We start from the raw sequence: 27,676 nt of genomic DNA, 5'->3' as shown, positions 1-27,676 counted from the left end.
GGACGACGCAGGACGCATGCGCGAGGCGGGCCCCGCGGCGTTGCCGTGGCTACAGCCGACGCGCTCCGCCGGGACAGGCGGGCGGTACTTCCGGGGCGGGGCGCGGCCGCCGGAAGTGCGTGGCCGCCCGGGGCCATGGCGGCGCTCGGCGTCGTCTGCCTGCTGCTCGCAGCGGCGTGCTGGCGGCCGGCCTCGGCCTCGGGCGAGGAGTTCTGGCCCGGCCAGTCGGCGGCCGACATCCTGTCGGGGGCGGCGTCCCGGAGACGGTAACGCCCACGCCGTCGGCGGGCCCCGGGGCGGGAGGGGGCGGCGGGGAGCGGGCAGGGCCGGGGTCGAGGGTCCGAGGGCCGGGGGAGTCGGCCGGGGCCGGTGGGGAGGGGCTATGGGCGCGGGGAGACGGGGGACGGCCGGGAGCCGGGTATGGCCGGGGTCTGGGAGGCCGAGGACCGGGGAATCGGGGTGCTGGGGTCGGCGGGGCTCCGGGGGCAGAAGGGGACCGGGCGGGGAGCCGGGTGGACTCTGAGCGGAGCCTTCCCGCCCCATGCGGGCGCCCGGCTGGACGCGGCCCCGGAGCCCCAGGAAGGGCTGGCCGCGGGTCACCGTAAGGGGCGGTCGGACCTGTGAGAAGATGGGGGTTCTCGCCCGGCGTCCAGGAGCCCCCGAATCCGATGTTCGGAGGGCAGGTTCTTAGGAAGGCACGGCCTGCTTATTTGCGCGGGATCCTTCCGTTTCATCCAGAAGTCGGATGCTCCCTAAACGAGTTTTGGGGTGAAAAACAGGTGTGGGTGCTGTCCTGTGGTTATGGAGGTCCCGGTGCAGAGCAGACCATGCGGGTGCGGGCTGCTGAGAGCTGGACAGGCCATGCTCTGGTGTTGGTGGCCTTGGGGGCATTTGGAGGCCCCAGGCAGGCAAGACAGCACAGCCTCATCTGTGGTCCCAGAAGTTGTGGAAGAAGCTATGGCAGAGGGAGGGCTGAGGAGAGGGCCCCGGCCTGGGTCTTGTGTGGGGAGGCTAGCTTTGGGGAGAGCAGCACTTCTCAAAGTGTGTCTAGTGCGACCTGAGCTGCTAGCACTGTTTTCGTGGTCACACCAGGATGTCAGCTGCCTTTCCACACTCGTTCTTTCATGAGCTCTCTGTGGGGTTTCCAGAGACCACTGGGGTCCTTAATAATTATAAGTATAAAGGGGTCTATAACCAGAAAGCGTGAGAAGCAGTGGAGAGCCAATTCCGAGGTCTCAGCGCTGAGACTGCTGGTCTGGCTGTGGATTATTGCTGGTTGTCACACGGAGGCCCAGGTGCCTAGCGCCCCTTCCTGGGGGCCCTGTGAGTGACGAGCCGTATAGAAATGGGTGCGCAGCTGCCTGCACCTTACAAAGTAGAGCCACGGAAGTTGAGCTCCCGGAGTCGGGGTGACAGGCAGTGGGCTGTGGGAGCGCCTGGGTTTTCTCCAGAGGCCTTGGCGCTGACCAGCCGCTCTCCTGCCCCTGCCTGCCCAGGTACCTTCTGTACGACGTCAACCCCCCGGAGGGCTTCAACCTCCGCAGGGACGTCTACATCCGCGTGGCCTCCCTCCTGAAGACTCTGCTGAAGACGGAGGAGTGGGTGCTGGTGCTGCCTCCGTGGGGCCGCCTCTACCACTGGCAGAGCCCCGACATCCTCCAGGTCCGGATTCCCTGGTCTGACTTCTTTGATCTTCCAAGCCTCAACAGAAACATCCCCGTCATTGAGTACGAGCAGTTCATTGCAGGTGAGACAAGGGTCCTTTACCTGGGGCCAGGCGGTCGTTGGTTCTGGTGGGAACATCAGGCCAGGCCTGAGACGTCGGCCAGGAGGCCGTCTAGTACAGGCCTCTTGTCACCCTCGCTCTGTGTAGGGTGCAGCTTCCACTTCCTGCACTACCAGTGATCTTGGTCTTTCCGTCATTTTCCCGGGGAGAGACCTGAAGCAAGTGACCCATATGTGCCCCCTGGCCTCTGAAAATCGAGGCAGCCCGCTGAGTTGGGGAGTGTGGTTAGAGCCGTGAGGATGAGAAGGCCGCCATGGAGGCCGGGAGAGGGCCTAGCGGGACTCAGCTGGAAGGCCTGTCCACCTGAAGGGAAGCATGCCGCGTGTAGCCTTTGTCTCACGGAGTCTCACCGCACACTGGTGAGGACTTGTCACCATGCAGCACTGTTTCTAGTGAGAAGAGTGGAGGATTTTCTTAGAATAAGGCTGTTTAGAGCTTACCGTTGCTCTGTTTAGATGACGTCAACCTGGACTGAGCGTCCTTCTCTTCCCCTTCCCCAGAGAGTCCTAGAGGGGTGAGGCTCCACCCTGAAGGGGCTGATGCTTAGAGTCAGGGCTCGCTGTGAGGACGGGGCTCCCACTGAGGTTGGGTCTCCCGCTGAGGACAGGGCTCCCCCTGAGGATGGGGCTCCCGCTGGGGTTGGGTCTCCCGCTGAGGTCGGGTCTCCCGCTGAGGTCAGGGCTCCCCCTGAGTATGGGGCTCCTGCTGAGGTCAGGGCTCGCCGTGAGGACGGGCCTCGCACATCTTGGTTTTCACGTTCCATTCTCGCCCCCTGGACGCTGTCACTTCGACAGGTTCAGTGTCATCCAGCCTGTGAATGCCGCAGGCATGGGGCGGCACAGGTATGTTTCTGACGTCTCTCTCTTGCTGGAAAAGAGAACTCTGGGCCATGTGAAAGCGTCTTGGGGACGCATCCTTCCTGAAGGAGGTGAGAGCTGGAGCCTGGTGTTCAGTCCCGCCTGACTTGGCCCGTGGGACCGTCTCAGACTTGCTCTGAACTGTGGCTGATGGAGCCTCCGAGGGAACTTGCCCTTCACCTCCTGGTGGACACAGGTCGGGAATGGGCCTCAGCGCTTTGAGGTTGTGCCTGGTGACAGGAGACTGCGGGGGTGCGGGGACGGGAGACGGGTCACCTCCCTGCGGGCCCCATCCCTGGAGCCAGGGTAGCTGGGGCAGGGAAGATGGAGGCCCCGGGCGATGCACTTTGCCTCTGCCCTGCCCACCAGCCTTGACTCTGCTCAGCTGTGTCCCTCTGCAGAGGGGGAGGAGGGGTTCCTGTCCTCGGACAGCCTGCTGGGGTGCGTGCATCTCAGCGTCTTGGCACCCAGCCCCTTCCTGTCATGTAGGAGGAGCCCCTGGCGCTCTGGTGTCAGTCCCCTCAGCGACACTACGGTAGTGTCCTCATTCGTTCCATCTCGGAAGAAATCATTGACCATCGTGGGTGTGGCTGGTGTGTTCTGGGTGTGGGTGGGAGCAGTGGGTGTGAGGGACGCAGACCCCTGCTCTCTGGGGCTCATGTGCAGGGTAGGGAGCCAGAAAGTAAAGAATGTAAGTAATTGAATCTTGCAGTGTTGGGGATGGTGGCAAGTGCCACAGAGAAGAAGAAAGCGGTAAGGGGTATGGAGTGTTGGAGGGCGCCAGTGGCTGTGGCAGAGGAAGGCATCCCTGGGAGCTGTGGTTTGAATGGCCTCATGGGTCAAGAACGAGCCCTGGAGGGGACGGTCCAGGTGGGGACAGCCGTGCAGAGGCCCTGGGGAGGGAGCATGTGGATGCACTCAGGGCACAGCAGGGAGGCCAGCAGCTGATGGAGGAGGAGCCTCTGGGGCCTGTGGCCATGCTGAGGACCGGCCCTGCCCACAGTGCAGTGGGGTGCCGTAGAGGAGAGAAGAGGGCCGGGGGCAAGCCCAGAGGCCATAAGAAGTCGGGAGGGACATGAGGAGCCCCTGGGAGCAGCCAGGCCTGGACAAGCTTCACCACCCTCGGACAGCCCCTCTCATCCTCTTTAGGGACCCGGTGCCCTGAAGTCATTTGTTTGGTCCTGTCTCTGCTTTTGTAAGCTTCCCCTGGTCCTTTTTGGGATGAAGGTGGTGTTAAATAAAGTGATAATTCTCTGTTTGTATCCGTGGTGGTGTGGTACGTGCCACAGACATGCTTCTGGTTCCTGTTACTCTGTTGATTCTTTGTCTTTTCAGAGTCCGGTGGGCCCTTTATTGACCAGGTGTACGTCCTGCAAGGTTATGCAGAAGGATGGAAAGAGGGGAGCTGGGAGGAGAAGGTGGATGACCGGCCATGCATCGACCCACTGCTGTACTCACAGGACAAGCACGAGTACTACAGGTGTGTGCGCTTGGTTCCTGGGGAAGGGTCCTGAGTACTACAGGTGTGTGCACTTGGTTCCTGGGGAAGGGTCCTGAGTACTACAGGTGTGTGCGCTTGGTTCCTGGGGAAGGGTCCTGAGTACTACAGGTGTGTGCGCTTGGTTCCTGGGGAAGGGTCCTGAGTACTACAGGTGTGTGCGCTTGGTTCCTGGGGAAGGGTCCTGAGTACTACAGGTGCGTGTGCTCGGTCCTGGGGAAGGGTCCTGAGTACTACAGGTGTGTGCGCTTGGTTCCTGGGGAAGGGTCCTGAGTACTACAGGTGTGTGCGCTTGGTTCCTGGGGAAGGGTCCTGAGTACTACAGGTGCGTGTGCTCGGTCCTGGGGAAGGGTCCTGAGTACTACAGGTGTGTGCGCTTGGTTCCTGGGGAAGGGTCCTGAGTACTACAGGTGCGTGTGCTCAGGTCCTGGGGAAGGGTCCTGAGTACTACAGGTGTGTGCGCTTGGTTCCTGGGGAAGGGTCCTGAGTACTACAGGTGCGTGTGCTCAGGTCCTGGGGAAGGGTCCTGAGTACTACAGGTGTGTGCGCTTGGTTCCTGGGGAAGGGTCCTGAGTACTACAGGTGTGTGCGCTTGGTTCCTGGGGAAGGGTCCTGAGTACTACGGCTGTGAGTGCTCTGTTCCTGGGAGAATGTCTCGGTCCCCCGCCCGGCCCGTCAGCACGTCCTCGTCCCCTGCTTACAGACGCTGGCATGGCCTGTTCTAAGAACAGCTGGTTACCCTCTGGTTACCTTTTCCCACATCGTCTGATGCACTTGAACGAGGCTGTGGACCTGCGGTCCTGCCCCCGAAACACAGCATGCCACCAGCAGAGCGCCCTGTGGAGGGCTGTCCCCTCAGCAGCGTCCACGGGCGGAGCGCCAGAGCTGGGCTCCGACGACCCCCATGACGCAGCGGCCCTCCCGAGGAGCATCTAGCTGTAAGGACAGTTACCTCGCAGCTCTGGCTCACAGTGAGGTGTCACTTCTGTCCTTCTGGCTGCCTGCTTTCCCGTCGACGTACCGTCTAGAGGCCTGAAAAGAGCGTCACTGGTCTCATGAAATGAAGCGAAATTCGTGGTTTCTTTGGCAGTTTTCAAAAGAATCTTATTTCCTGTAATCACGACCGCTGTGTTGTCTCTGGAGTAGCCGGGTTATCAAGGGCGAGCTCTACGTGTGCACTAGGTTTTCCTTGTTGTCCGGGTGAAAACAGACTAACCCACTCAGGGTCCTGGGATCTTATTTTCCAGAGGATGGTTTTGGGGTTATGAAGAAACGAGGGGTTTAAACGTGTCCTGTCTGTCCGTTCAAGGATCAGCTTCTGTCGTCGCACCTGTGCTTCTGAGAAACACGTCAGCACGGTGAGCGCCTGGACTCCCTGCGTTGGGACTGGCCTGCAAGCGTGTGTATGTGCGTGTGTGTGTGTGCACAAGCGTGCATATGTGTGCGAGTGTGCATCTGTGTGTTCTTGTGTCTGTGTGCATGCATGTCTTTGCGAGCGTGTCTGCAGGCATATATCTGCGTGCATGCTTGTGCGTGTGTGCGTATATGTGCGTGCATGTGTGTGTGTGCATGCATGCGGATGTGTGTGCATGTTTGCTCACTCTGTCCTGCCGGCCCTGGAGCCCCTCCTGGCCGTGGCCTGTGGGAAGGGGGCAGTTAGGCCTTGTCCTCCCCACACCCGCTCTCCGTAGTGGGACGGGGACGGGGACTGGGGTCTCAGACGGGCCACATGTGTCCTCACGCCGGGAGACAGCCAGGTTTGGATCAGCTGCTCCCATGCTTGGGGGCTCTGTGTGGCTGGTACGGCCCACTGTCCCCTTGAGGCGCCCTTTGGAGCTCCTGTTCTTTTGAACTTTGCCAAGTGGGTCTTCACACCACTGGTGGGCGGTGGAGATGGGTTCGCACCTGGGGTGGTGGGGTGGATCCACCACCTGGACTCCACTGCAGGGTCCCTGTCTGAAGTGTTGGTGACAAGCTGGGGCCTAGCTGGGTGCACTGGGCATGAAGGGGGACGTGGGGGAAGAGGGCAGTGAAGGGGGTACCGGGGATGCAGGAGGCTGGCTGGACTGAAGGGACTGCAGGTTTTACTTCTTTGCTTGTTTCAGGCCTGAGGGGTTTTAAACTGAGCAGCCAGGGTGACGGGGGTGGGGGGGGGGGACGGGGGGGGGCGGGGGCAGCTGCGGCCTGGGGCGGTTTCCCACGGCTCCCTTGTGGAAGAGCACCATGCTGTCTGTCTGGTGTCACTTCTGAGGTTAGGCCCTCCGCTCAGCCTCCTCAAAGCCTGACCTCTGAGTGTCAGAGGAATGGCTGTTTCCTCTTCCGGAAATACTGCTGTGGGCGGGTGCTCGCAGCCCCTCCTGTCGAAGTGCCACCACGGGCTGTCCTCTCCCCGGTGCCCCGTCCCCCCTCAAACACAGAAATCTGGCCTCGTCACTGTGCTCCCTCACTGCTGGGTGGTGCTGAGGGGTCAGCAGGAAGGGACGTGGGACAGGACTGCAGGCGAGCAGCAACCTGGTGTGTGTGGTCAGCTCCTCCAGAGGAGGATGCGTCTGCTGGCCAGGCAGCCCATGCTCAGGAGTTTCACTGTGGGTCGAGTTGCTGGGGACTTGGGGACCCCAACACAGCCCCTCCATGAACTGTCTTCAGTTCCCCTCGAGCCTGACGCAAGCGCTGGCGCACGGGGGCACACCTCCCAGGACAGCACTTCTGATGCCCCTGGAGCCCCGGGGACCGTGAGCTGGCCTGGCGCCCAGGGCAGCCTTTCTTCGGGTGCTCTCATGCACACCTCACGCCCTGGGTGTGCCGGGACTGCACATCACCAGCAGAATCACAGAGCTGCCCCAGGGCCCCTCCTGGTCCCTTTCAGCCCATCTTCTCCGTGTCAGGACCACTCTGGGGCATGCTGGGCCTTTGTAAACAAACCATAAAGGTCTGCTGCTCGGCAGATGGGTTCTCGCTTAACAGAAAGGCAGAGCCAGGAGACTGCCCAGGGCGCGTGGTGCTGAGCAGGTTTGCCCATGTCCTGAGGCGCGGTCCTCCCTCAGAACGTTGGGTTTCAAAAGCAGATCTGGCTGAAGCTTTGGACCTGTAGCCCATGTCGTCTTGCCAGTTGTTTTTCTGAGTGCCGTCTTGTGGGTCGGAGTGGAGCGGAGCCCAGAGGCCCTTGGGTGAGGGGGCCGCCCCTCGGAGGAACCGTGAGGCTGCATGGCTGTGGGAGCCAGCCCACCACTCAGGCGCTCAGCTCCAGATGGGAAAATGCCAGAGACCAGACCAGGAAGCTGTTAGGAAATAGCCCGTGACCATGGGGCAGGGAAGGAGTCCTTAAAGTGTGAACAGCACTCAACAAAAAGGAAAGATGGTAACTCACTTACGTTGACATTTAGACTTTCTGTCCATCGAAAGATGCCACAAAAGTGACAAGACAAACTGGAGAGAGAGAGAAGATACTCTCAGCATACTTGAGCCATGAAGGACTCAGTCCTGGGTGTGGACAAGGTTCCTGAAAGTGGGCAGTAAAGGACCGGCAGCCTCATGGTCAGGTCAGCAGAGGATGTGACCAGGTGCGCAGCCGGAGGAGATGCGGCCGGGCAACCTTACCCGGAGAGGACGCGCTCTGCCTCCAGGGACCACAGCTATGGGCCGCTGATGCTGTTGGAAGGACAGGCAGCAGCGGGGTCAAGCACACTGCTGCCGGCAGGAGAATTGGGGACCGTGCTGGGGGCACAGCTGGCCGTTAGGTTGAAGGTGGCAGACCTGTGACTCGGCAAACCCAGCCCTATGCGCATGCGGGTGTGCATGCACCCAGCACATTCCAGGGTGTTCCTGACGGCCCCAGGCAGGAAACTCACGTCCTTCAGAAGTCGATTGGGTGCAGAGGTTGTGGTGTTTTCAGAACTCAAACATTCCACCCAAGAAAATGAAAAGCCATTGCTGCACTCCCCAAGGATAAAGCGTGGAGGTGATGTTGAGTGAAAAAAGTGCAAAAGGTAAATCCAGTCAAGTCTATTTGCATAAAGTTCAAAGGCAGGCCCGGCTCACCTGCAGCCTGGGGACGCCTGCCTGGGAGGTGGAGATGGGAGGACGTGCAGGGGCCCTGGGGCAGGGCTAGCTGTGTGGGAGCTCCACTTTGCGGCCTCGGCTGCAGTGTCCGTTGTCGAGCTGTTCCACTGTGCGTGTGACAGAATGCTCATTTCTGCAGGCGATACTGCATTTTATAATAAAACAGACCCTTAAGAAACCGTCTTGGTTCTTGCCCTGACCCCTGAGGCTGCCACTGTATCCAGCCACTCCCGTTTCTTTCCAGAACTTTCTATTCATATTAAATATTTGTGTTCGTCTTCCTTGTTAAGCACAGCAGTCCTGCCATATTCATGTTCTCTACAAGGTTTTCATTTACCTTTTCCCCTTGACCACGTCTTGGATGTTAAAGACCACAGAGGTCACCGTGTTCCTCTGCAGTCATCTCTGCACAGAGGTCAGGGAATGGCTTGGACTGCCCAAGGTCGTGGCCTCTGGCTGGTTCCAGGTTTCTGCTGTTACAGACAGGAAACATGCAGAAGTGTGGGGAGTAAAATTGGAGGCTCACATCCAGAACGGAAATGGCCGGGCTGTGGGGATGCACCCTCTAAGGGATAGCCACTGGGGCATTGTCCCCACGCGGCCCCCGGGGCAGAGAGCTCTGGTCTCTCTGGTGCTGGGAGGTGAAAAGCTCCTGGTCTGTTGACTTATGCACCTGTTGAAATCTTTGCCAATTTCTTTCTCTGCAGAAGTTTTTAGTTTTTATATATTGTCGTCGTTTCATGGCTTTGCCCCTTACCTGTTAATGTGTGGAGTTAAGTAATAGATTTTCTGATATCGACCCATCTCTGTGTTCTGAGTAGCAGCCCCATTTGTCACGTGTGTTACTCTTTTAACGTACTGCTGGGTTCTGTGTGCTGATGTTACTTGTTTGTTTGTTCGTCTTTTTTGCATCAGTAGTCACAGGCGAGCGTGGTAACAGCCGGTTCAGTGGCTGGGACAGGAGAGATGCTGCGAATGCTTAGAAACACTTAGGAATTAGACTCTCAGAATCATGGGGTGAGAGCCAGACAGCTGCCTCTTACAGGGTCCGCAGTAGCTTGTCCAGATGCACACTGGTGGCCCAGCATGGTTAGTGCCCTCTCAGAAGTCACCCTGATTGTGCCCTGCACAGGCCTCAAGGACAGGGCCTCTGGAGTGTGTGGATTCATTGCTTTTAAACTCTTTCTTTTCCTGTTGTTTAAAAATAGGTCTGTGATGTTAGACAGAGCCGAAAACCTGCTGCATGACCACTACGGAGGGAAGGAGTACTGGGATGTGAGTGTCGCCGCGAGCGTCTGTCTGCGTTTGCTTGTGTCATTTCAATGTTTAGTTTTTGCAAGTCCAGGACAGTCGACGGCTCTTGTCTTCAGCTATGCTGACGGTAGGCAGGCTCTCAGTGGTCACAGGGGTGGGTGCAGCCATGGCGTCGCCCCACCCGCACGCAGGCACCGCAGGAGAGGACTCGGGAGGTGAGGGTCCTGAGGCCCCGACACTGCAGGCCCTGGGTGGCTGCTGGCCCCCAGCCCTCCCCTGCCTCTGAGTTGCGCTGTCCCTTCCCATTAACGCGTTCAGTGGCTTTCTGCCCTCTCCCCAGCCCGGGAAGGTGGGCTGTGTCTGCCACTGGCGCTGAGTCTCGGCGCCGTCTCCGCTCTGATGGGAGGAGCTGCTCTGGTGGTTTGGCGCCACGGCAGAGGAACTAGGGCAGAGGGCGGCGTCTCTCGTGCCGGCGGCCGCGTTCTGCTGTTGTTGGCATTGGCGAGGCTGATCCGCCAGGGTCTGGAGAAGAGTCGTGGTCCTTGCGGCCGGGGGCTCTGCAGTCCAGTCCCATCTGGTCCAGTGTGGCAAAGGCGGAAAGCATCTGAGAAGAGCCGAAGCCCGTGGCTGGGGCCCAGGTGGAGGAGCTACGTTCCGAGTCCGGGTCTGCTGGGTAGGGGAGCAGTGTTCCTGTAGTGAGCCGCCTGCAGGAGCCTTGCGCCAGGCCTCCGGAAGGATCCGGGGGGGGGGGGCCACAGGGCCACGGGGGGACGTTGGACCGGGTGGCAGCTGCCCCCTCAGAATCAGCCCATATCCCCCAGACCCTGGTATGTGGAGAAACTGATTCTCAGAAGATGCGTCATTTGCTGCTGCTGGAGTGAAATAGAAGTTTTTGGGTGAATTCCGGCTTTCTTGCAAAGAACAAACCCTGAGCTTGCCCCTGAGGCGATAGCTCCCCAACTCGTCCTCTCCTCCCACCTGCAGGCCTCCTGTGTCTGCAGTAGATTGTCCTTTGTGCCCTTTCCCGCCTGGGGCACCCCCATGGACACGCCCAGTGGCTGCTCACCCCCAGAAGGCCCCTCTGCGGGACTCTGCGCCCTGGCGCTTGGGAGTGGACGTCCCCGGGCAGCACAGCTCCCCCTGGTCTGCTCAGGTTCGCAGGCTTGTCGACTGAGCTGCAGGGCTGTGATCTGTGGCAGCTGGGCTTTGAAGAGGAAAAAGCCAATGTTTTGCTTTCGTGAGGATGCAGTTAGTATTCACTCTGTCATCTCTGCACCTGACCCACGGGGAGGGGAGGGGCCCCGTTGCGGTTAACCATGAAGTGGCCAGCCTGTCCGCGGCCAGGAGTGCACTCCCTCCTGTTGCTGTGGCTCAGGCAGAGCCTGAGGACAGGGTTTCAGGTCCCCTCTGCCATGCTGGCTGCCCGCTCTCAGCCTGCCCCGTCAGCAGTTGCGGAGCCTCCTGTGGGGAGCTGGGCCAGGCAGAGGACCCAGGGGAGAACCCTGTTCCCTGAACATGTGACCCAGGCACCCCTTGGGCGGGTCGTCCAGGGTGACACAGAAGTGCCCTTGTCATCGCAGACAGCAGATCTGTGCTCTCGTCAGTGTCATGGTCCCCCACCACCCTATATAGGTGGTGACCCGCTCAGCACACCCCCCACCCTGCCAGCCATGTTCTCTCAGCTGGGCCTCGGGCTGAGGGGACCCTCAGGAGGGGACGGGGTCAGCACTCAGCCTCAGAGCCTCCTGGGGTCACAGATGCAGCGCATGCTGACACGCCTCCTGGGCACACCGGGTCGCTCGATGGTTTGGCGGCTGGCCACTTGTTGCTCTGCTGGGCTGCCTCACCACCTTGTTCAGGACACCCAAGCGCCAGCTTCTCGTCTTCTGCAATTCCATTGGCTCCTTGGGCCCATGGGCTGGGCGGGGGGTGGCGCTCAGCAGTGCTGTCGTCTGCACCCACAGACGCGGCGGAGCATGGTGTTCGCCAAGCACCTGCGGGCTGTGGGCGACGAGTTCCGGAGCCGGTACCTGAACTCCACGGACGCGGCAGACAGGACGCCCTTCGAGGAAGACTGGACGCGCATGAAGGTAGTCCCTGCCGCCTCAGCCGCGTGGTGCCTGGGCTGTGTGTTGGTCCCCGTCCTGGGGCTTGGGCTCCTTTGGCCACTTGTCCACTCGTGGGAAGGGAGCTCCTCCTGTGCAGACGCGGGGGGGCCACGGGCACAGCCCTCCATTCGGTGAAATGGGGGTGGGCTGCTCTCCAGCTGCCCAGGGACGGTTCCTGGAGTGGAGGGAGGTGACAGGTGGCTGGGGTCACTGTCAGTGTTTTGTCTTTATGGTCCGAGAGCCATAAAGAAAAGGAAAGCAGGGCTCACCCCAGCCCCCAGGCGCCCCTCAATCCTGGGGTCCAGCATCACACTTTTTCAGTTTTCTCTGGAAGGTTGGGTTTCCGTGTAACGTAACTTCAACAGATAATGTGCTGCTTTCTCATAGGGACGTTGCTTTAAGCGTTTTGAGTATAATCTGGTTGTTTAGTGCTCTCCTTTGGTGTAGTTTCTAGCAGCAAATGATTTCCTGGAGACGAATGCTGTTTCGCTGCTGTTTTACAGACCTTTAGATGTTTCCAGGTGGAATGTGTTGTCCCGGTAGTAATTGTCCAGTCGTTTGTCTTTACTGGAAAAATACAGTATTAAGTAGGAGGTTCTTCTCTTTTATCTAATTTGTGTTTTCTCCAGCGTTGTATTTACCTTTTTGGTTTCACTCAGATAAAAGGGTCTGTGGTAATTCAGTCACTTACCGGTCTTAGAAAGATGTCCAGTGCCCCTCTCCCGAGACTGCACCCTGAGGACCCCGAAGGCAGACCCCCCCGGGCAGGACGCTGCCGGGTCCCCTCTGTGTCCTGAGCCGCTCCTGCTCAGGTCAGCACTAGGACCCCCCCCAGCCCATGGGTCCGTCTCGATGTGTCCTGTCCTTTTTTTTTTTTTAAAGATTTTATTTTTTCCTTTTTCTCCCCAAAGCCCCCCGGTACATAGTTGTATATTCTTCAATGTGGGTCCTTCTAGTTGTGGCATGTGGGACGCTGCCTCAGCGTGGCTTGATGAGCAGTGTCATGTCCGCGCCCAGGATTCGAACCAACGAAACACTGGGCCGCCTGCAGCGGAGCGCGCGAACTTAACCGCTCGGCCACGGGGCCAGCCCCAATGTGTCCTGTCCTTTGCCAGGTCAAGCTAGGCTCCTCGCTCGGGGGCCCGTACCTCGGAGTTCACCTGAGAAGAAAAGACTTCATCTGGGGCCACAGAGAGGATGTGCCCAGTCTGGACGGCGCCGTGAAGAAGATCCGCAGCCTCATGAAGACCTACCAGCTGGGCAAGGTGTTCGTGGCCACAGACGCCGTCAGAGCGGGTGCGCGGCTCTGGCGTCCGGCTGCCTCTCCCTGCCCCGTGAAGCTCTGGGCAGCCCTGGCGTACCTCCCAACCCTCAGCGTGGCTCCCGGGAGGGTCACCCTGAACTTTGTGTTTTTGTCCTTCCGTCCCCTATAGCCAGTTCCTGGAGAGGTAGCACGTAGCAGAGCATGCGTGTCGTCCTGTTCAGCACAGGCCCGTCTGTCCATCCTGCAGGTCCCGGTTCAGTAGGCCTCTGCTTTGCTTTGCAGAGTATGAACAGCTGAAACAGCTGCTGCCCGAGATGGTGAGGTTTGAGCCCACGTGGGAAGAGCTGGAGCTGTACAAGGACGGGGGCGTGGCCATCATCGACCAGTGGATCTGCTCGCACGCCAGGTGCCTGTCAGCCACCGCGCCGGGTGGTTTTCCGAGAGTTCTTGAGTCTCAGGCGCCCGATTGTGAAAGCACATGGTGGTCTGTTTGTCCGCATGGGGTCACGTGCCCTCGTCTGCTTCCTGGTCATGCCGGTGTCTCTTGTGATAGAGTTCAGGCTTCTTGGGCGGTGTGACTTATTCATTCCAGTCGTTTGGTCCCAGCTTGCAGACGTCCTCCATGGTACACTGTCCTCATTACTCACCAGAAACCCCTCCTTTATCTTGTCGCATCGGGAGGGGTTGGTGGGGGGCCCACCATTGTTCCCAGCTCCTACCCCACCCCATCCTTGATCACCTGTCGCCTGTCATTGGAGCACGTGCACAGGGTGCTTGGGAGTCTGGAGGTACAGGCCCTTTATTTCCTTGTTTTTGTGGACTGTTCTCCTGGATTCTGTCCCGCCCAGGAGGGCATTGGGCCTGGGTCTCCGGGTGGATTTCTGTAAGGACTGGTCTGCCCGACACCCCTGGGAGACCAGGGCCGGGGCGAGGTCAGAACACTCCAAGTAAAACGGAAAATGCAAGTGCATAGGTCGTTCTCAGAGTCGCTGCATGCTCGCGTGTTTGGTTTTAGCAGGTCGACACGTGCGTCTGTCCTGTCTGGGCGTGGTGTGTGCAGGGCTCAGGGCTGCCTCCAACGCGGGGACCTCTTCCTCCGCCAGGCAGGCAGGGCAGGCCGGGCCCCCAGCAGCTCTGTCCCTCGGCCCCCGGGGTTCTGCTGCAGGAAGTTTTGAGCTTTGCTCTTCCTCACCCGTCTTTCGCAGCCTCGGATCTGGCGGATGTCAGGGCAGACCTCTGGCGTGTTTGTCCGAGACTGTGGTCCCGGAGGGGCTGGTGGCTGGAGGGAGTTTCTTCCCACTGCCTGGCCTTGCTGTGGCTCTGTCCCTTAGCCCAGAAGTACTTCCCCTCGGCGGCCCAAGCTTGGCCCTGAGCCCCCAACCCAGGCAGAGGTCTCAGGTCTGCCCTGTGCCGGGCATGGGCAGGCTTCTTAGCCGGGCCCCACCAGCCTGGCCTTGGCCGCCTCCAGTTTCTGATCTGTCCTGCCAGCCCAGGCCACTCGGTGGTGGCGATCGGCCACAGGGAACCCCAGGGTGGAGAGGCCAGGGGGCGTCTGGCGGGGCTCGTGAAGCAGCTAGTCCTGGGCGGCTCTGCTCACCTCTGGGCTCTCTTGGCAGGTTTTTCATCGGCACCTCAGTCTCGACGTTTTCTTTTCGGATTCACGAGGAAAGAGAGATTCTGGGGTTGGACCCCAAGACGACATACAACCGGTTCTGTGGAGACCAGGAGGCCGCGTGCGAGCAGCCCACGCACTGGAAGATCGCGTACTGAGCCGCCTCCTGCCGCTCCGCCCGGGCCTGTTGTGCAGGCGGCGGACTCGCAGGTGCTCTCTGACGTCATGTGGCACCGCGGGGTCACTCCTGCCCGTGGCCGGCGGGCTGAGCGGTCAGACCGTCCCTTCTCCTTTTCTTGGGCCCAGAGTAGGTCACACACAATGCGGGCACAGCCCAAGGCTGCATGAGCCACGGCAGGAAGCTGCGTTGTGCCCGGAGCGGCGCCGTCATGGGTGTTTCCTCCGGCCTCACCCGCCTGTGAGAGGCGCCTCTGCTCCCCGGGGCTCTGGTGGTGTGTCCACTGGGACCTGAACTGTCTCTGCTGCCAGCCAGGCCCCGTGATGCCATGGAGGGCTCAGCCTGGAGGGCTTCCAGCGGCGCATCGGGGCCAGACGTGGCCTGTGGGCAGCCTCCTCACACAGGGATGCGGGCTGGTGACCCCTTTGGACTTGGTGTAGCCTGCGTCTCCTGGTCGCTCGTCCTGACTCCTACTGTGGCCGCCAGAGCGGAGTCCTCCTGTCTGCCCTTTCCCCCATGGGCCCCTGTGTGAGCTGGAGGGACGGTGCACCGCTGCCTTGCAGAGCCGGGTCCCAGGCCCTGTGAAGTGGGCTCTCTCCTCCGTGGGTCAGAGTGCTGGAAAGTTCTTCATCGGGTCTTCAGTGATGTGTCCTTGCCACATGCAGAGAAGCCCTCTGTGGCAGTAGGAAGTTAATGGTCAGTCCACACACCGAGTCCAGGCTGGACAGCCCCGCACCTGTGGCCGCCACGGTGGGAGGGGTGGCCGGCACCTGTCCGCGAGCCCTGCCACGCTGCGCTCCATCAGGGTGGGGGTGGGGCTCACACGAGTGTGGGCAGAGTCGTCCCAGCCCCGGGAGACAGGCTGCGGTGCTCAGGGCTCGTGGTGCCGCCTCACAGGGTCCCTCTAGACCTTTAGCACTGCCGCCCCCAGGGGTGCCACGAGGGCTTGCGGGTCAGCCACGGAGCAGCGCTGCCTCGGGGGTCCCGCCCCGTCCCTGCCGACCCAAAGCCCCAACTTCCACAAACGTCCAGGTGTCTAGCCGCCTGGTGGTCCAGGCCGCCTGGTTCTTCCCGCCTCTCCTCCCACACTGTCGAAACAGATCCTGCGCACGTGGTAGCACGTGGTAGCCCCATGGCGTCACTTGTGGCTGTTCGGGGTGAAATGACAAAATATTTATTCTTTTTCCATTTGTACATTCAAACATTATTAATAAAATAAATTTTCTAAAGAGCTGGGATCCTAGAGATGGTGCCTTTTCCTGCTCTTGAATTTTGTTTGAAAGCAAGCTCTGTGTGATTTGGACCATGACTGTTACCTCCTTTTTTTTGCTGAGGAAGATTGGCCCTGAGCAACTGTCTGTGCCCATTTTCCTCTGCTTTATATGTGGGGTGCCACCTCAGCATGGCTTGACAAGCGGTGCCATGTCTGCACCCGGGATCCAAACCAGTGAAACCCGGGCCACCAAAGCGGAGCAGCAAACTTAACCACTGCATTACTGTGCCAGCACCATCACCTTCCTTTTTAAGGACAATAAACTGCTTTGTTGTCCATGTGCAGTCTCATGGGGGAGGGTGGTGGCACCGTGACTGGAGCAGGGACATGGAGGTGGAACAGCCACTGCCCGCTGCGTCCGGCTGCTCTGTCCATTGGACGTCTGCTGCCAGGCCTGTGAATCTGTGGTCATAGAAAGTTTGGGACTGTGGGTCTGGGCCTTGGGCACTGAGGAGGCAACAACACAGCTGTCCTGAGGTCGGTGTCGTGGGGGAAAGACCAGAGAAGCCCCGTCTCACAGGGTGGGAGACGCTGCAGGAAGATAGGGGGCGGAGGCCCTGAGAGGCGTGGGAGGCACGTGCCTGACGAGTGGAAACGCTAGACAGGACGCAGGAGGAGGAGCAGTGGGGAGGGGGCAGGGTTCAAGGGTGGGGTGGGGGCCGCTGGAGGTCTGAGCAGAGAGAAAGCCGGGGTCCAGGGGAAGGGAGGGACGCGAGGTGGGTCTCAGCTGCTGAGGGACGCGGCGTCTGTCCCGTGGAGTCGGAGCCCGAAGTCTTGGCCAAGTGGAGTCATCGAGGGGGCGGGCAGTCCAAACCATGGGGCGCAGCGAGGACGTGGCCAGGGAGGGGGCGTGAGCCGCCCCCTCGGTGGCCTCCCGGGCCTCTGCCACAGATCTCTCGGGGCACCGTTGCTCTTTGCCGCTTGCGATGGTGCACTTTTGCAGAATCTCAGAAGAGGCGTCACTGAGCCTGTCGAAAGCTTCCCCACGATCGATCGTTGAATTTAAGAAACATCACAGGTGAAAAGAGATGACGGCCTGAGGGCCTGAGGCTTCCATCCTCTTCCCGCGGAAGCTGCCCCTCAGTAAGGTCCTTGCCATCTCAGCCTGCAAGTGGGTGCATGTCCCCCGAGGGTGGGCTCCCAGAGGCCCCCCCAGGGACAGTGGCACCCTCAGCGGGCCCGGGGCTCCCGGACACAGAACCATCCCCTTTACGTCTGGTGCCTTCGCCCCGCACCGCGTATTAGCGCCCGACTCTAAGTCACCAGGTCAGCGCTGCGCGTGGGAGCTCGGGAGCCAAGGACGCAGCCTGCAGGGACCGGGACGTGGCCGCCCCCGAGGGCTCCCGGAGCTGGCGGACGGTGGTTAACCTCCTGGTCACAGACAGGCGTCCACCCACGCAGGCTCGGTGAGCTCCTGCTCTAAGGGCGTCAAGTCCAGCTGACCTGTGGGTTTGCTGGTGTGAAACATGGCACTCGGGGGGCCCTGGCTGTGCCTCGGGAAGGGGGCTCTCCTCTAGCGCGGGGCACGGCTGTCTGGGCGCACAGGCGCTCCCCCGGGGCAGGCGGCAGGCCCGGCTGGGACGATGTTCTCAAGATTATCTGAAATTGCGCCTTGTGCCCCGTTCCTGCGAGGGGGAGTGTGTCTCCAAGATTATTTTCTTATGATAATCAGTCTGCCCGGCTCTCAAGCCCAGCCGGGCCTCCAGGGACCTGCGTCTCCGCAGATAACCTTTCCTTCCAGCTGAAGGTGAAGCATACCGTTGCTTTGTCAAAGAAGGACTGTTAATTGCCGTCTGCTTCCTGTGAGCTTCACGCTCCCGTCAAGCTGGGTCTGGTTGACTCCTGACCGTGTGTGAGGCATTGGGAGTGTCCCCTGCACATGGGACAGCCAAGGACAATGGATCGGCCAGAGGACCACTGGGGATCCTGCGCCCCAGCCGGGCCCCCCCAGATGGAGGTCGCTGGCACTCGCCGCATGTGGAGAACGCCTGCTCACTTATGGTCCTGGGGACACAGGCCAGCTCCCCGTGTCAGCCGGCTCTTCTCTGTCACATGTGCCTTGTCCTAACACCAGTGGCTAGGCCTTGCGTTGATGGGACCCCCGCCTGCCCTCTCTGTCAATCTCAGCCCCTTCCTCTTCCTCCAAACAGGGAGACCGCTGTAGGTGCCCACGGACACTGCCAGCACCCCCTCTGCACACCTCCCGGCTTGTTCTGTGGGTTGAGACGAGACTGCACGTTTGGACAAGGACTGTGCAGAAGGAAGAGCGTGGATGGGCGGTTTCCACCAGTGCATCGAGCTCACTCCCGAGGCCCTGGCTGGGAGGTTGATGGTGGGGAGACAGCAGAGCCCCCACCTTGTGGGTGGACGCCAGGCATCGTGCCCAGGGAAAGTCACTCAGACCAGCTGCTGTTGGGCCTGGGGGTCCAAGCCAGTGTCACCACCATCCCCAGCCTGGAGCACCGGAGGCTTCTAGGGCACCACAGAGCCCACAGCAGCCATGCTGGGATGGCTGGGATGTCCACGTGGGGTCCACGCTGAGGCCCAGGGGTCAGGCCAGGAGTCAAGAGCAGTGGGAGTGGGTCCAATGGAGACCCTGGGCAGGTCCCTCCTGTCTACACCAGGGACCTCCCTGCACCAGGAGCTCTGGCTCCCCAAGGCCCCTGCCCAGCAAATCCTGGGCTCCACTAGCTGTGGCCAGACACCCCGGCCCCTGGAGGCCTCGGAACCTGGCAGAACCGCCCCACCCTGCCCCACCACTGCTGGCGTCCTGCTGACCGCCACGCACGACTGGCGTCTTTCACGCCCCCTCCTTGGGAGGTGCTCCTCTTACCATGGTCCTGTGCCCCCAGCAGGACAGGCTGGTCCATGGAAAATGCCAGAACAGTGCAGGCCACAGAGTATGTCTGTACACAATCACTTCCTCTTCCATTTACAGATGGGGAAACTGAGCCTTGGGCAAAACGAATGGCCAAGAGCACTGTGCTGCAAGCAGGAGCCTGAGCCAAATTTGGATCCGGGTCCCACCTCGGTGGGGGAGGGAGGGGAGGACCTGGCACCTGGGTGGGTGGCACCTCCTGTGTCCCTTTCTTCTGGTAACTGACACTCTCCTGGGGGAACAATGCCCCACCTCTGCCCCAGGCCTTGGTGCTCGGCCTCAGCCTCTGGGAGGTCCTTGAACCCCACTGGGGCCCAGAGCTGAGGCAGCAGCGCCTTCCTTCCCTGGGATGGAGCCGAAAAAGGAGCAGGCAGAGCTTGTCCCCAAGTCTGAGCGAGGACGCTGGGAGAGGGGACCACAGGCCCCGGGTCAGCGCAGCCTCCTACACACTCGCCCCCGTGGACAGAGGGTCATGAAGGCGTGTAACCTCGCGTCCCCGAGGACACAAGAGCCTGGCCGACCCTCCATTCCCCCAGGTTCCGTTCCCTCCAGCCAGAGCCACTCGTCTGGATTCCCCAAGTGCCACAGCAGGAGCCCTGAGACCGCAGTGCCAATTGAAGTCCAGTTAGCCCTCAGACGTGCCCCGGACACAATTGAATCCTGAGAAAGTCCTGGTGGGGAGTCAGGGCGCATTATCCGATCCCACAGGATGCGTGTTAGAAAGTTCCTGCGGTGACCTGCTAGTGAGCAGGTTTCTCTGTGGCAGCTGTCCCCTGTGAAGATAGTCCCTCCAGGAGGTCCGTGTGGCCTGAGCTGGACACTTCCCTCAAGGGCAGTCGCCTGGTACGGCCGGAACTGCTGCTGGCCGTCCGATTGCAGCCAGAGCCCCTCTCCACCGGCCACCGGCTTGCCAGGACCCCGGGCAGCAGCACGTCCCTTCCCTCCCGCCAGCCCCAACTTCCCGCTCCCGCTCTTGGCCCTTCTGACGGTGACATTATTCCCTCTCAGATGCCTTATTCCGTGTGCCCAGTCCAGCCTGAGCCCCAGAGGGAGTGGAGCGTGTCCTCAGAGACATGGCTTCAGGGACGTGGGTAGCAGAGACCTTAGTCTCAGAGACGGGCTGGCAGCCCTGAGTGGATGTCCAGCGGAGGGTCGTGCCTCAGGCCTCACTGGACGACAGGCGGACATGTCAACTGACGAGGGGGTAGCTCTTGAGAGAGAGTGGAGCCGCGTGCAGCTGTGAGGAACGATGGTGCTGCCTCTCCCAGGGTCTCCGGGCGGCACCTCACACAGCCCCAGTGTCCATGTTGATACTGCAGCCCTGCTCCAACGCCCCAGTGCCACCTGCACTCGTGTGTGCCTGTGTAAGTGTGTGCATTTGCATGTGTGCCTGTGCTTGCATGTGTACCATGCATGTGTGTGCCCATGCCTGTGTGCCTGTGCTTGTATTTGCATGTGTGTGCTTGTGCATGTATGCACAACTGTGTGAATGTGTGCATGTGCCTGTATGCATACCTGTGAGTGTGTCTGCATGTGTGTGTGCCTGTGCACGTGTGCCTGTATGCATACCTGAGTGTGTGTGCATGTGTGTGTGCCTGTGCATGTGTGCCTGTATGCATGCCTGAGTGTGTGTGCATGTGTGTGTGTGCCTGTGCATTGTGCCTGTATGCATGCCTGAGTGTGTGTGCATGTGCATGTGTGTGTGCCTGTGCACGTGTGCCTGTATGCATGCCTGAGTGTGTGTGCATGTGTGTGTGTGTGTGCCTGTGCATGTGTGCCTGTATGCATGCCTGAGTGTGTGTGCATGTGTGTGTGTGTGTGCCTGTGCATGTGTGCCTGTATGCATGCCTGAGTGTGTGTGCATGTGTGTGTGTGTGTGTGCATGTGTGTGTGCCTGTGCATGTGTGCCTGTATGCATGCCTGAGTGTGTGTGCATGTGTGTGTGTGTGTGTGCATGTGTGTGTGCCTGTGCATGTGTGCCTGTATGCATGCCTGAGTGTGTGTGCATGTGTGTGTGTGTGTGTGTGCATGTGTGTGTGCCTGTGCATTGTGCCTGTATGCATGCCTGAGTGTGTGTGCATGTGTGTGTGCCTGTGCACGTGTGCCTGTATGCATGCCTGAGTGTGTGTGCATGTGTGTGTGCCTGTGCATGTGTGCCTGTATGCATGCCTGTGTGAATGTGCATGCATGTGTGTGTGTGTGCCTGTGCATGTGTGCCTGTATGCATACCTGTGTGAATGTGCATGCATGTGTGTGTGTGCCTGTGCACGTGTGCCTGTATGCATGCCTGAGTGTGTGTGCATGTGTGTGTGTGTGTGTGCATGTGTGTGTGCCTGTGCATTGTGCCTGTATGCATACCTGTGTGAATGTGCATGCATGTGTGTGTGTGTGCCTGTGCATTGTGCCTGTATGCATACCTGTGTGAATGTGCATGCATGTGTGTGTGTGTGCCTGTGCACGTGTGCCTGTATGCATGCCTGAGTGTGTGTGTGCATGTGTGTGTGTGTGCATGTGCACAGTTCTGTGTGACTCTGTCACGTGTGCAGGTTCGTGTGGCCACTGCCTGGTCGAGAGGGTGAGCAGTCCTGTCCCGAGGCCCCCTCGTGTTGCCCTTTGTGGTGGGGGCCCTCACACAGCTGGCAGCCACGCCCTGGCCCATCTCTGGAGCCCCGTTGTCTCAGGAACCCCGTTGGGAGGCACCGTCCCATCTGTAACCTTGGGAGATGGCTTTCCCCACTCAGCACTGTGCCCTTGACCCGTCCGTGATGAGGTGGGTGTCGTCACAGCACGTTTTAAGTCAGGAAAGCAGTCACGGAGCATTCTGGGCCGTCCAGTTTCATCTGGGGCTGGTGTCTCTGGGCGGGGTGCTGTCATCCATGTTTTCTACTTCACAGGGTGGGTCTGGGCATGAACCAGCACACATTTACATGAAGACAGCAGGCGCTGAGTTAAACCCGGGATGCCCTCAGGCTGCAGGGAGGGCCTCCAATCTCCGTCCCCTCATCCTCGTCCCCTGCACCACAAAATAACTCCCCCGCGGGGCCCCCCACCCCACCCTGGTCCTGAGGGCTGAAGTGGGCCAGGCAGCAGGCCAGGCGTGGGGTGACCCTCCAGGAGCGAGTGTTCTCGTGGGGGAGATGCACGAGGCAGCACGTCAGAAACAGAATCAAGGGTGTGGGTGTCAGGAAGAGACTCCATGCTGGTCAGCGAGAGCTGTCCACCAGTGGACGGTCAGGGAGGCGTAGGCAAGCAGGGCCAACCCGCACCTGCAGGGCCGGGCACAAAGGGAACTTGGCACACGCCTTGCTCCCAGGGCAGGAGAAGTGCAAGAGGGTGAGCCGAGGTGGGTCACTCTGCGTCGACACCGCAAGGTCTGAACAATAAGGAAGCTGAGCCCAACCTGGCAGAAGAGCGTTCGAGGAGAGGGAACAGCCATTGCAGGGGACCCAGACGCCCCGAGGTCCCCAGTCAGACTGTGGGCACTTTCCTGAGCTGGGGTCTGGGGCGGAGCAGGTGGGGAGACGATAAGAGCTGGGGGCCGGGTGCCCCTTCCCTGGGGGGACTCACACACAAGGAGGGGTCTCACCAAAGGGAGGACACCCTCCCCAGCTCATCTGGTGCCCGCAACCGTCTCAGTTGACTTCTGATAAACACACAACCATTCATTTGTAACCTTTTCCATTTAATCTAGAAACAATGGGGGAAGCATCAAATGCAGACGTTTGAACCTTCAAGGACTCATCTCTTCTGCCCGCCTTGGACCTGCTGCGAGGACAGGAGCCACAATCTCTGGAGAAGGTCACGGAGCGGCCTGCCACGGTGGCGGACGGCGGTTTGATGTTCTAATTGTTCCCCGAACCTCAGAGGAAGGCTGAGCTCCATGCGAGCCAAGGCCTGACCAGGAGATAACGTTTCCGGCCGCCTGGTGACCCCCACCCTCCCGCCTGCGGCATCTCTGTGATTAAATCGGGTCCTTGTTCAGGGAGGCAATCACATGACCAGTTAACTCTCGCTGTCCTGTGGCCAGCGCTGCAAGAAACCACAACGGTCCTGAGGTCCTCACAGCCGAGAGGGGAAGGGAAACGATGGGAAAATGCAAAGATGTTGTTTGAGGTGCAGATCGATCCAGGCTGTGCCCGGACAGTGTCAGACAGTGACAGGGCTGCCCAGAGAGCACCCCGTGCGCTCGTCCTGTCCTGGGGGTGAGACGCCTCGGCTGCCCAGCAGGTCCCGATTTTGCTGTGGGAGATTACGTCCTCCCTCACCCAGGGAGCCAGTTTGCTCCCAAGGCCACCAGGAGGGAGGTCAAGCTGCGAAACAGGACGTAGGGAGCCAGTCGGAAATGTAGACACCTCCTCAATGGGAGCTGTGGCAGTGCCTTCCTGAGCCCGCCTCAGGGCAGGCTCCACTGGGACAATCAGCAGTGCTCGCTGACCCCTGAGTGTCCAGAGAAGCACAGGAGAGTCACAGGAGGACCCCACACACCTCCGTCCTCCCCTGGAGCACACCTGAGCCCTCCCCTTGAGCCCTCCCCCGGGACACACCTGAGCCCTCCCCCGGGACACACCTGAGCCCTCACCTGGGACACATCTGAGCTCTCTCGTGGGACACACCTGAGCTCTCCTGTGGGACACCTGAGCTGTTGCCCTGGGTCACCAGGCCAGTGGGGCAAAGGGACAAGTCCCCAGATGCTCAAACGATATCAGTCCCCGGGGCCCTGGGGGGTGGCCATCCAGAGCCTCCACTCTCCCACTACCTCCGCCTCGGAGGCTGCCCAGGGCACCAGGCAGCCTGGCCTCTCTGCCTCCCTGGTTCCCCACCCTGGCAGCTTGGCTGCTCTGGTATGACCAGGCCTGCAGACGGCCCAGCAGATGGCCGCGGCGCCTACCAGGTCCTGGAGAACCAGGGAGGGGTCAGGAGGGATGATGAGGTGCCGCCCTCCACCCCATCATGGACCTGTGGTCAGCTGCCCCCGCCCCCTTGCGTGAGGGCCTCCTCAAGTGCCCCGGCCAGGCTCTGAGTCCCAGCAAGCTCCCAGGTCGTCTACCGCAGGGTGGGGGTAAGTGGCCGCCTTTTCACAGCCCCCATGCCCTCCGTGGACACCCCAGCTGCCCACCTGCCCTCGCTGCTCCTGTTGCTGCAGACACAGCCCTGGGTGTCGTCCTTCCTTGGCCCCCCACAGTCATCCATCAGCCCAGGTCTCCTGCCAGGACCGCCCAGTGAGCTTGGAACACGGCCGCCTGCCTGTGACTAGGAGCTAAGTCCAAGACAGCAGAGCAAAGAACCAGGGGGCCCTTGTTCCCCTGACCATGCCACCCGCCCAGAAGTGACCTGGCTCCTGCAGTCACATCCCAGGCACTTCCTTGCCAGGCTGTTCCTCTTGGCCGTGGGGTCACACGGTCAGAGGTGCTGACCGGGCAGGTCCACGGCTGTTGCAGGTGGAATTGTGTCCCAAAAAGACATGTCCACGTCCTAACGCCCACGCCCACGAATGTGGCCTTGTCTGGCAGCAGCGTCTCTGCAGATGTAATTATGTAAAATGAATCTTACTGGACTCGGAGGGGCCCCAAATCCCATGACCAGTGTCCTTGTAAGAAGAGGGAGATGGACACACAGACACAGGGAGGAGGCCACGTGGCAGCTACAGAGACTGGAGGCTGCGGCCACGAGCCAGGGACGCCTGGAGCCACAGGGGCTGGAGGGGGTGGGAAGGACCCTCCCCAGAGCTGAGGAGGGGGCAGGCCCTGTGACACCTGGATTTAGGACATCTGCCCCAGAACCGAGAGGGTAATGTCCGTGGTTGGAGCCACCTGGCTGCAGCACCTCGTGGTGGCCCCGGGAGCTGCCTGAGTGACCCCAGCTCTGGCAGTGCCGGTCAGAAAATGGCAAGCTGTGTGAGTTCACGCCCCTCTTGCCTCCATGAAGCCCATGGTTCCTTTCCTCCCTCTGCTCCTGAGGGCCCCTCCTCGAACTAACCGCAGGGGGAGCAGCCCCAGCCGTGGCAACGGCCCCCAATCCGACCAACACTTCCCCTCAATCAGAGCTGACACGGTGGTTCAGGAAACCACCAGACGAACCCATTCCCAAAAGCGGGGCTCCATGCGCCCCAACAACCTGCAGGGAAGTGACATCGCCCAACGGACATTGCGCTGGGCCCTGAGGCAGCCCCCAGCACAGCCCGTCCCTCCTCCCCCACTGGGAATCGGGAGCTGGCGCAGGGCAGCTGCCCCTCCTCCTGCAGGCGGCGGGGACCGGGATTCGGTGTCTCCCTACAGGACAGAGGGTCTGCTGTGGGGGCACCCCCTCTGCAGGGCAACTCACAGCCCCGGCATATCCTGGGGGCAGAAACTTCCCAGACTGAGGATGGTTCCCAGCGGACTGCCCAACCCCCTGATCCCACAAAAGGGGCGACGTTGTTTTCAGTGAAGACTAAGGAGGAAATGGGGCCCAGAACTTCCTGCACAAGGAGGGGACCCAGGACATCGAGGAGGAGGATCCAAGGGCAGAATGGTCCCTGGTCTCTTCATCCGTCTGCTCTAGGACAGCTCAGCACGGCCCCCGCCCCTTCCAGGGCCACGACTGATGGGCCATGGCACGTCCCCTACAGAGCCTGGCCGGGGAAGGACCTGGTCAGACATGGCCCCCGTGCCCCGGGCCCTCCTGCCCTCATTCACTGGCCTGAACTGCGGCCCGATTTGCTTTTCAATGTCTCGTTTACGGCGAGAGAGATGCCAGCAAGGGCTCCCTCCAGGTCTGAGAACCCAACGCTGTGCCTGCGGCGGCGAGCACATCACGAGTCGTGGAGAAAAGCCCCTGTTCACTTGGAAGCCCGTTCGGGGCAAAGAGAGGATGGGAGGCATCCTTCCCCCGGGTCCAGTGTGGTGCTGACAGGGCAGCGGCCGTGGGGAGGGGTGGGGAGTGCAGGCACAGACGAGGAAGGGAGGGGGCAGGCAGGGGACCTGGAGCTGACTTGGGGGCCAAGGGGGCCAGCCAAGAGCCCGGGACAGAGGACGCTGGAGCCAGGTCCAAGGAAGGTCCAGGCCCAGGATATCCCGCCCCCGGGGGGCCCTGGGCAGGGTTTGGCTCCAGCACTGGGGCCCTGGGGTCCCTGCCGGGCCCAGGGCTGCCCTTCTAGGTTAGAGACGCTGCTGGGCTGGTTGTCTCATTCTGGTTGGAAGGGGCCGTGGTGGCCTGGCTGCGCCGCCTCCTGCTTGATCCTAAAGGGGCAGGAGACGGGGGCAGCCGGACAAGAACAGAGGAGCAGACAGGGAGCGATCTCCCAGGGCTGGATCGACCCGCCCAGACCAGTCATCATGTCGACTCCATGGACGAGACACCATGGGTCAGTGTCCTGGGGCCTCTTAACAAGGCAGGACACACGGGGCCTGGAACAACAGACATCTGCTCCCTCATCCGAGGCCAGAAGTCCAGGGTCAAGGTGTCGGTGGCTGCGGGGGATCCTCTCGCCTCCCCTAGCTCTGGAGGAGCTTCACCCCACTTCACCCCAGTCGCTGCCTCTCTGGCCACGTGGCCTCTCCCCTTCGGCAGCACAGCCTCCCTCCGCTTCTTTGGGGGCCATTTTCAACCTACCACGTACTCTAGTTACGACACAGCCTGTCGGATTGGATAACAGGCACCCGAGGACCACGTGTGCTGTTTACAGGGATGGACCGCTCTGAACATGAGCACAAGGTTGCAGACAAACTGAGGGGAAGGGACAGACGCCCCAGGAGGCAGTGATGAGGATGGACTGAGTTCATGAGGATGAGGAGCCGCCGCAGGGGGCAGGTGGGGGAGAGACAACGTCCTCGGAGTCAGGGTGACATCGCAGCCCAGCAGGCCTCACGACAGAGCACGGTGTCTTCCATCCTGAAGCTTGGAACATTCTCGGCGCCCCTGAAAGTGGGCAGCAGAGAACCCCCAGGAGCCCCGGCCGCCCCAGTCACACGGACAGATTCAGCCCTGGGTCCGGCCATCCCGGTGCCATCTGTCTTGTCGATCCCGTCCCCTGTCCTCGGGGGGAGGGGCAGCGAGAACCACAGCCAGCCCCGGCCCCAGAGCCAAGCTGTGACGCGGGTGGCTCACCCGGAGCGGAGTTTGTGGCGGACGCGGAGCCTGTGAGAGGATGCAGTGGGGGTGAAGGAGGCCCCCAAAGAGGGTGACAGGGAGACGTCCGAGAGCCCGCTGCTGGGACTCGGCGTCCTCCCCCTGGGGCCAGCGCCTCCCCTCCGAAGTCAGCCGAGGTGGCTCGCAGATCCACAAGCCAGTCACTACCGTCCTGGGGGTCAGAGGGACGAGCGCCGTGAAGTCACGCCTTCCTGCGGGCCCAGCGCCATCTGGCTCCTGGCCGCCGTCCATTACCTCTCGCTGCCACATTAGCCAACTAATGAAGGCTGCGTGCTGAGGAAACGGCCTGTGACAAATGAGACCTCTCGTTTCTGTTTGAAGGCTTTTTCAGGACAGACTGGGCAGCTCCGTGTCCCCCGGGCCGCTCTCCTCTCGGCCGGGCCATGGTGGCCAGTGCGGTCGTGTGCATGGTGGACAAGCACGCAGACGCCGCCGTGCCGTCCCTTGTCCCCTGACCACGCCTCCAGCCCGCATCTCTGGAAGGACATGAGCGCTGGGTCATGCACAAGCCCAGTGAGCAGGTGCCGAGTCGGTTTATGGAGCCCACCGGGCTGGCCCCCCGGGGCTGGAAGGCGGGTCAGGGTAGGAATGCCCCTCGGCTGCCCTCCCAGGGCCTCAGCTCCCTGGGGGATGGTGAGGACGAGTAAGCCAGCACACGGTGGCTGCAGTGACAGTGACGTGAGGATTGTTGGAGAAGGACCTGAAGTCTTGCGGAGATGGCAGTTTTCGTGGAACAATGATGTTTTGCTGCAAGGACTAGTGGGGAGGACAGTCCTGGTGAG

At 60.9% G+C, this 27,676-nt stretch overlaps 1 protein-coding gene across 2 annotated transcripts; it reads left to right on the top strand.

Moving 5' to 3' along the window:
* Positions 1 to 54: 54 nt before the first annotated feature.
* On the top strand, positions 55 to 15,859 carry POFUT2 (protein O-fucosyltransferase 2). Of its 2 annotated transcripts, XM_044750873.2 has the most exons (9): positions 93 to 266; positions 1,497 to 1,747; positions 3,979 to 4,123; positions 5,389 to 5,499; positions 9,409 to 9,475; positions 11,419 to 11,544; positions 12,678 to 12,858; positions 13,109 to 13,232; positions 14,443 to 15,859. In XM_044750873.2, exons 1-9 carry the CDS (start codon positions 136 to 138, stop codon positions 14,594 to 14,596), a joined length of 1,290 nt encoding a protein of 429 aa, XP_044606808.1. In that variant the 5' UTR covers positions 93 to 135; the 3' UTR covers positions 14,597 to 15,859. The 2 variants fall into 2 exon arrangements, with proteins under 2 accessions (XP_044606809.1, XP_044606808.1); XM_044750874.2 differs by lacking the exon at positions 5,389 to 5,499 and having other exon boundaries at positions 55 to 266.
* The last annotated feature ends 11,817 nt before the right edge of the window (positions 15,860 to 27,676 follow it).

The sequence above is a fragment of the Equus asinus genome, chromosome 18 (genome assembly GCF_041296235.1).
Source record: "Equus asinus isolate D_3611 breed Donkey chromosome 18, EquAss-T2T_v2, whole genome shotgun sequence".
Classification (NCBI taxonomy): domain Eukaryota; kingdom Metazoa; phylum Chordata; class Mammalia; order Perissodactyla; family Equidae; genus Equus; species Equus asinus.
This window is presented reverse-complemented; position numbering and strand designations above follow the sequence as displayed.

Excerpts from the sequence above, each read along its gene's own strand:
- POFUT2 (XM_044750873.2), top strand. The coding sequence starts at position 136 with ATGGCGGCGCTCGGCGTCGTCTGCCTGCTGCTCGCAGCGGCGTGCTGG. Across the intron at positions 11,545-12,677 it reads AAGACTGGACGCGCATGAAG|GTCAAGCTAGGCTCCTCGCT; the intron begins GTAGTCCCTGCC and ends GTCCTTTGCCAG. Across the intron at positions 12,859-13,108 it reads CACAGACGCCGTCAGAGCGG|AGTATGAACAGCTGAAACAG; the intron begins GTGCGCGGCTCT and ends TTTGCTTTGCAG.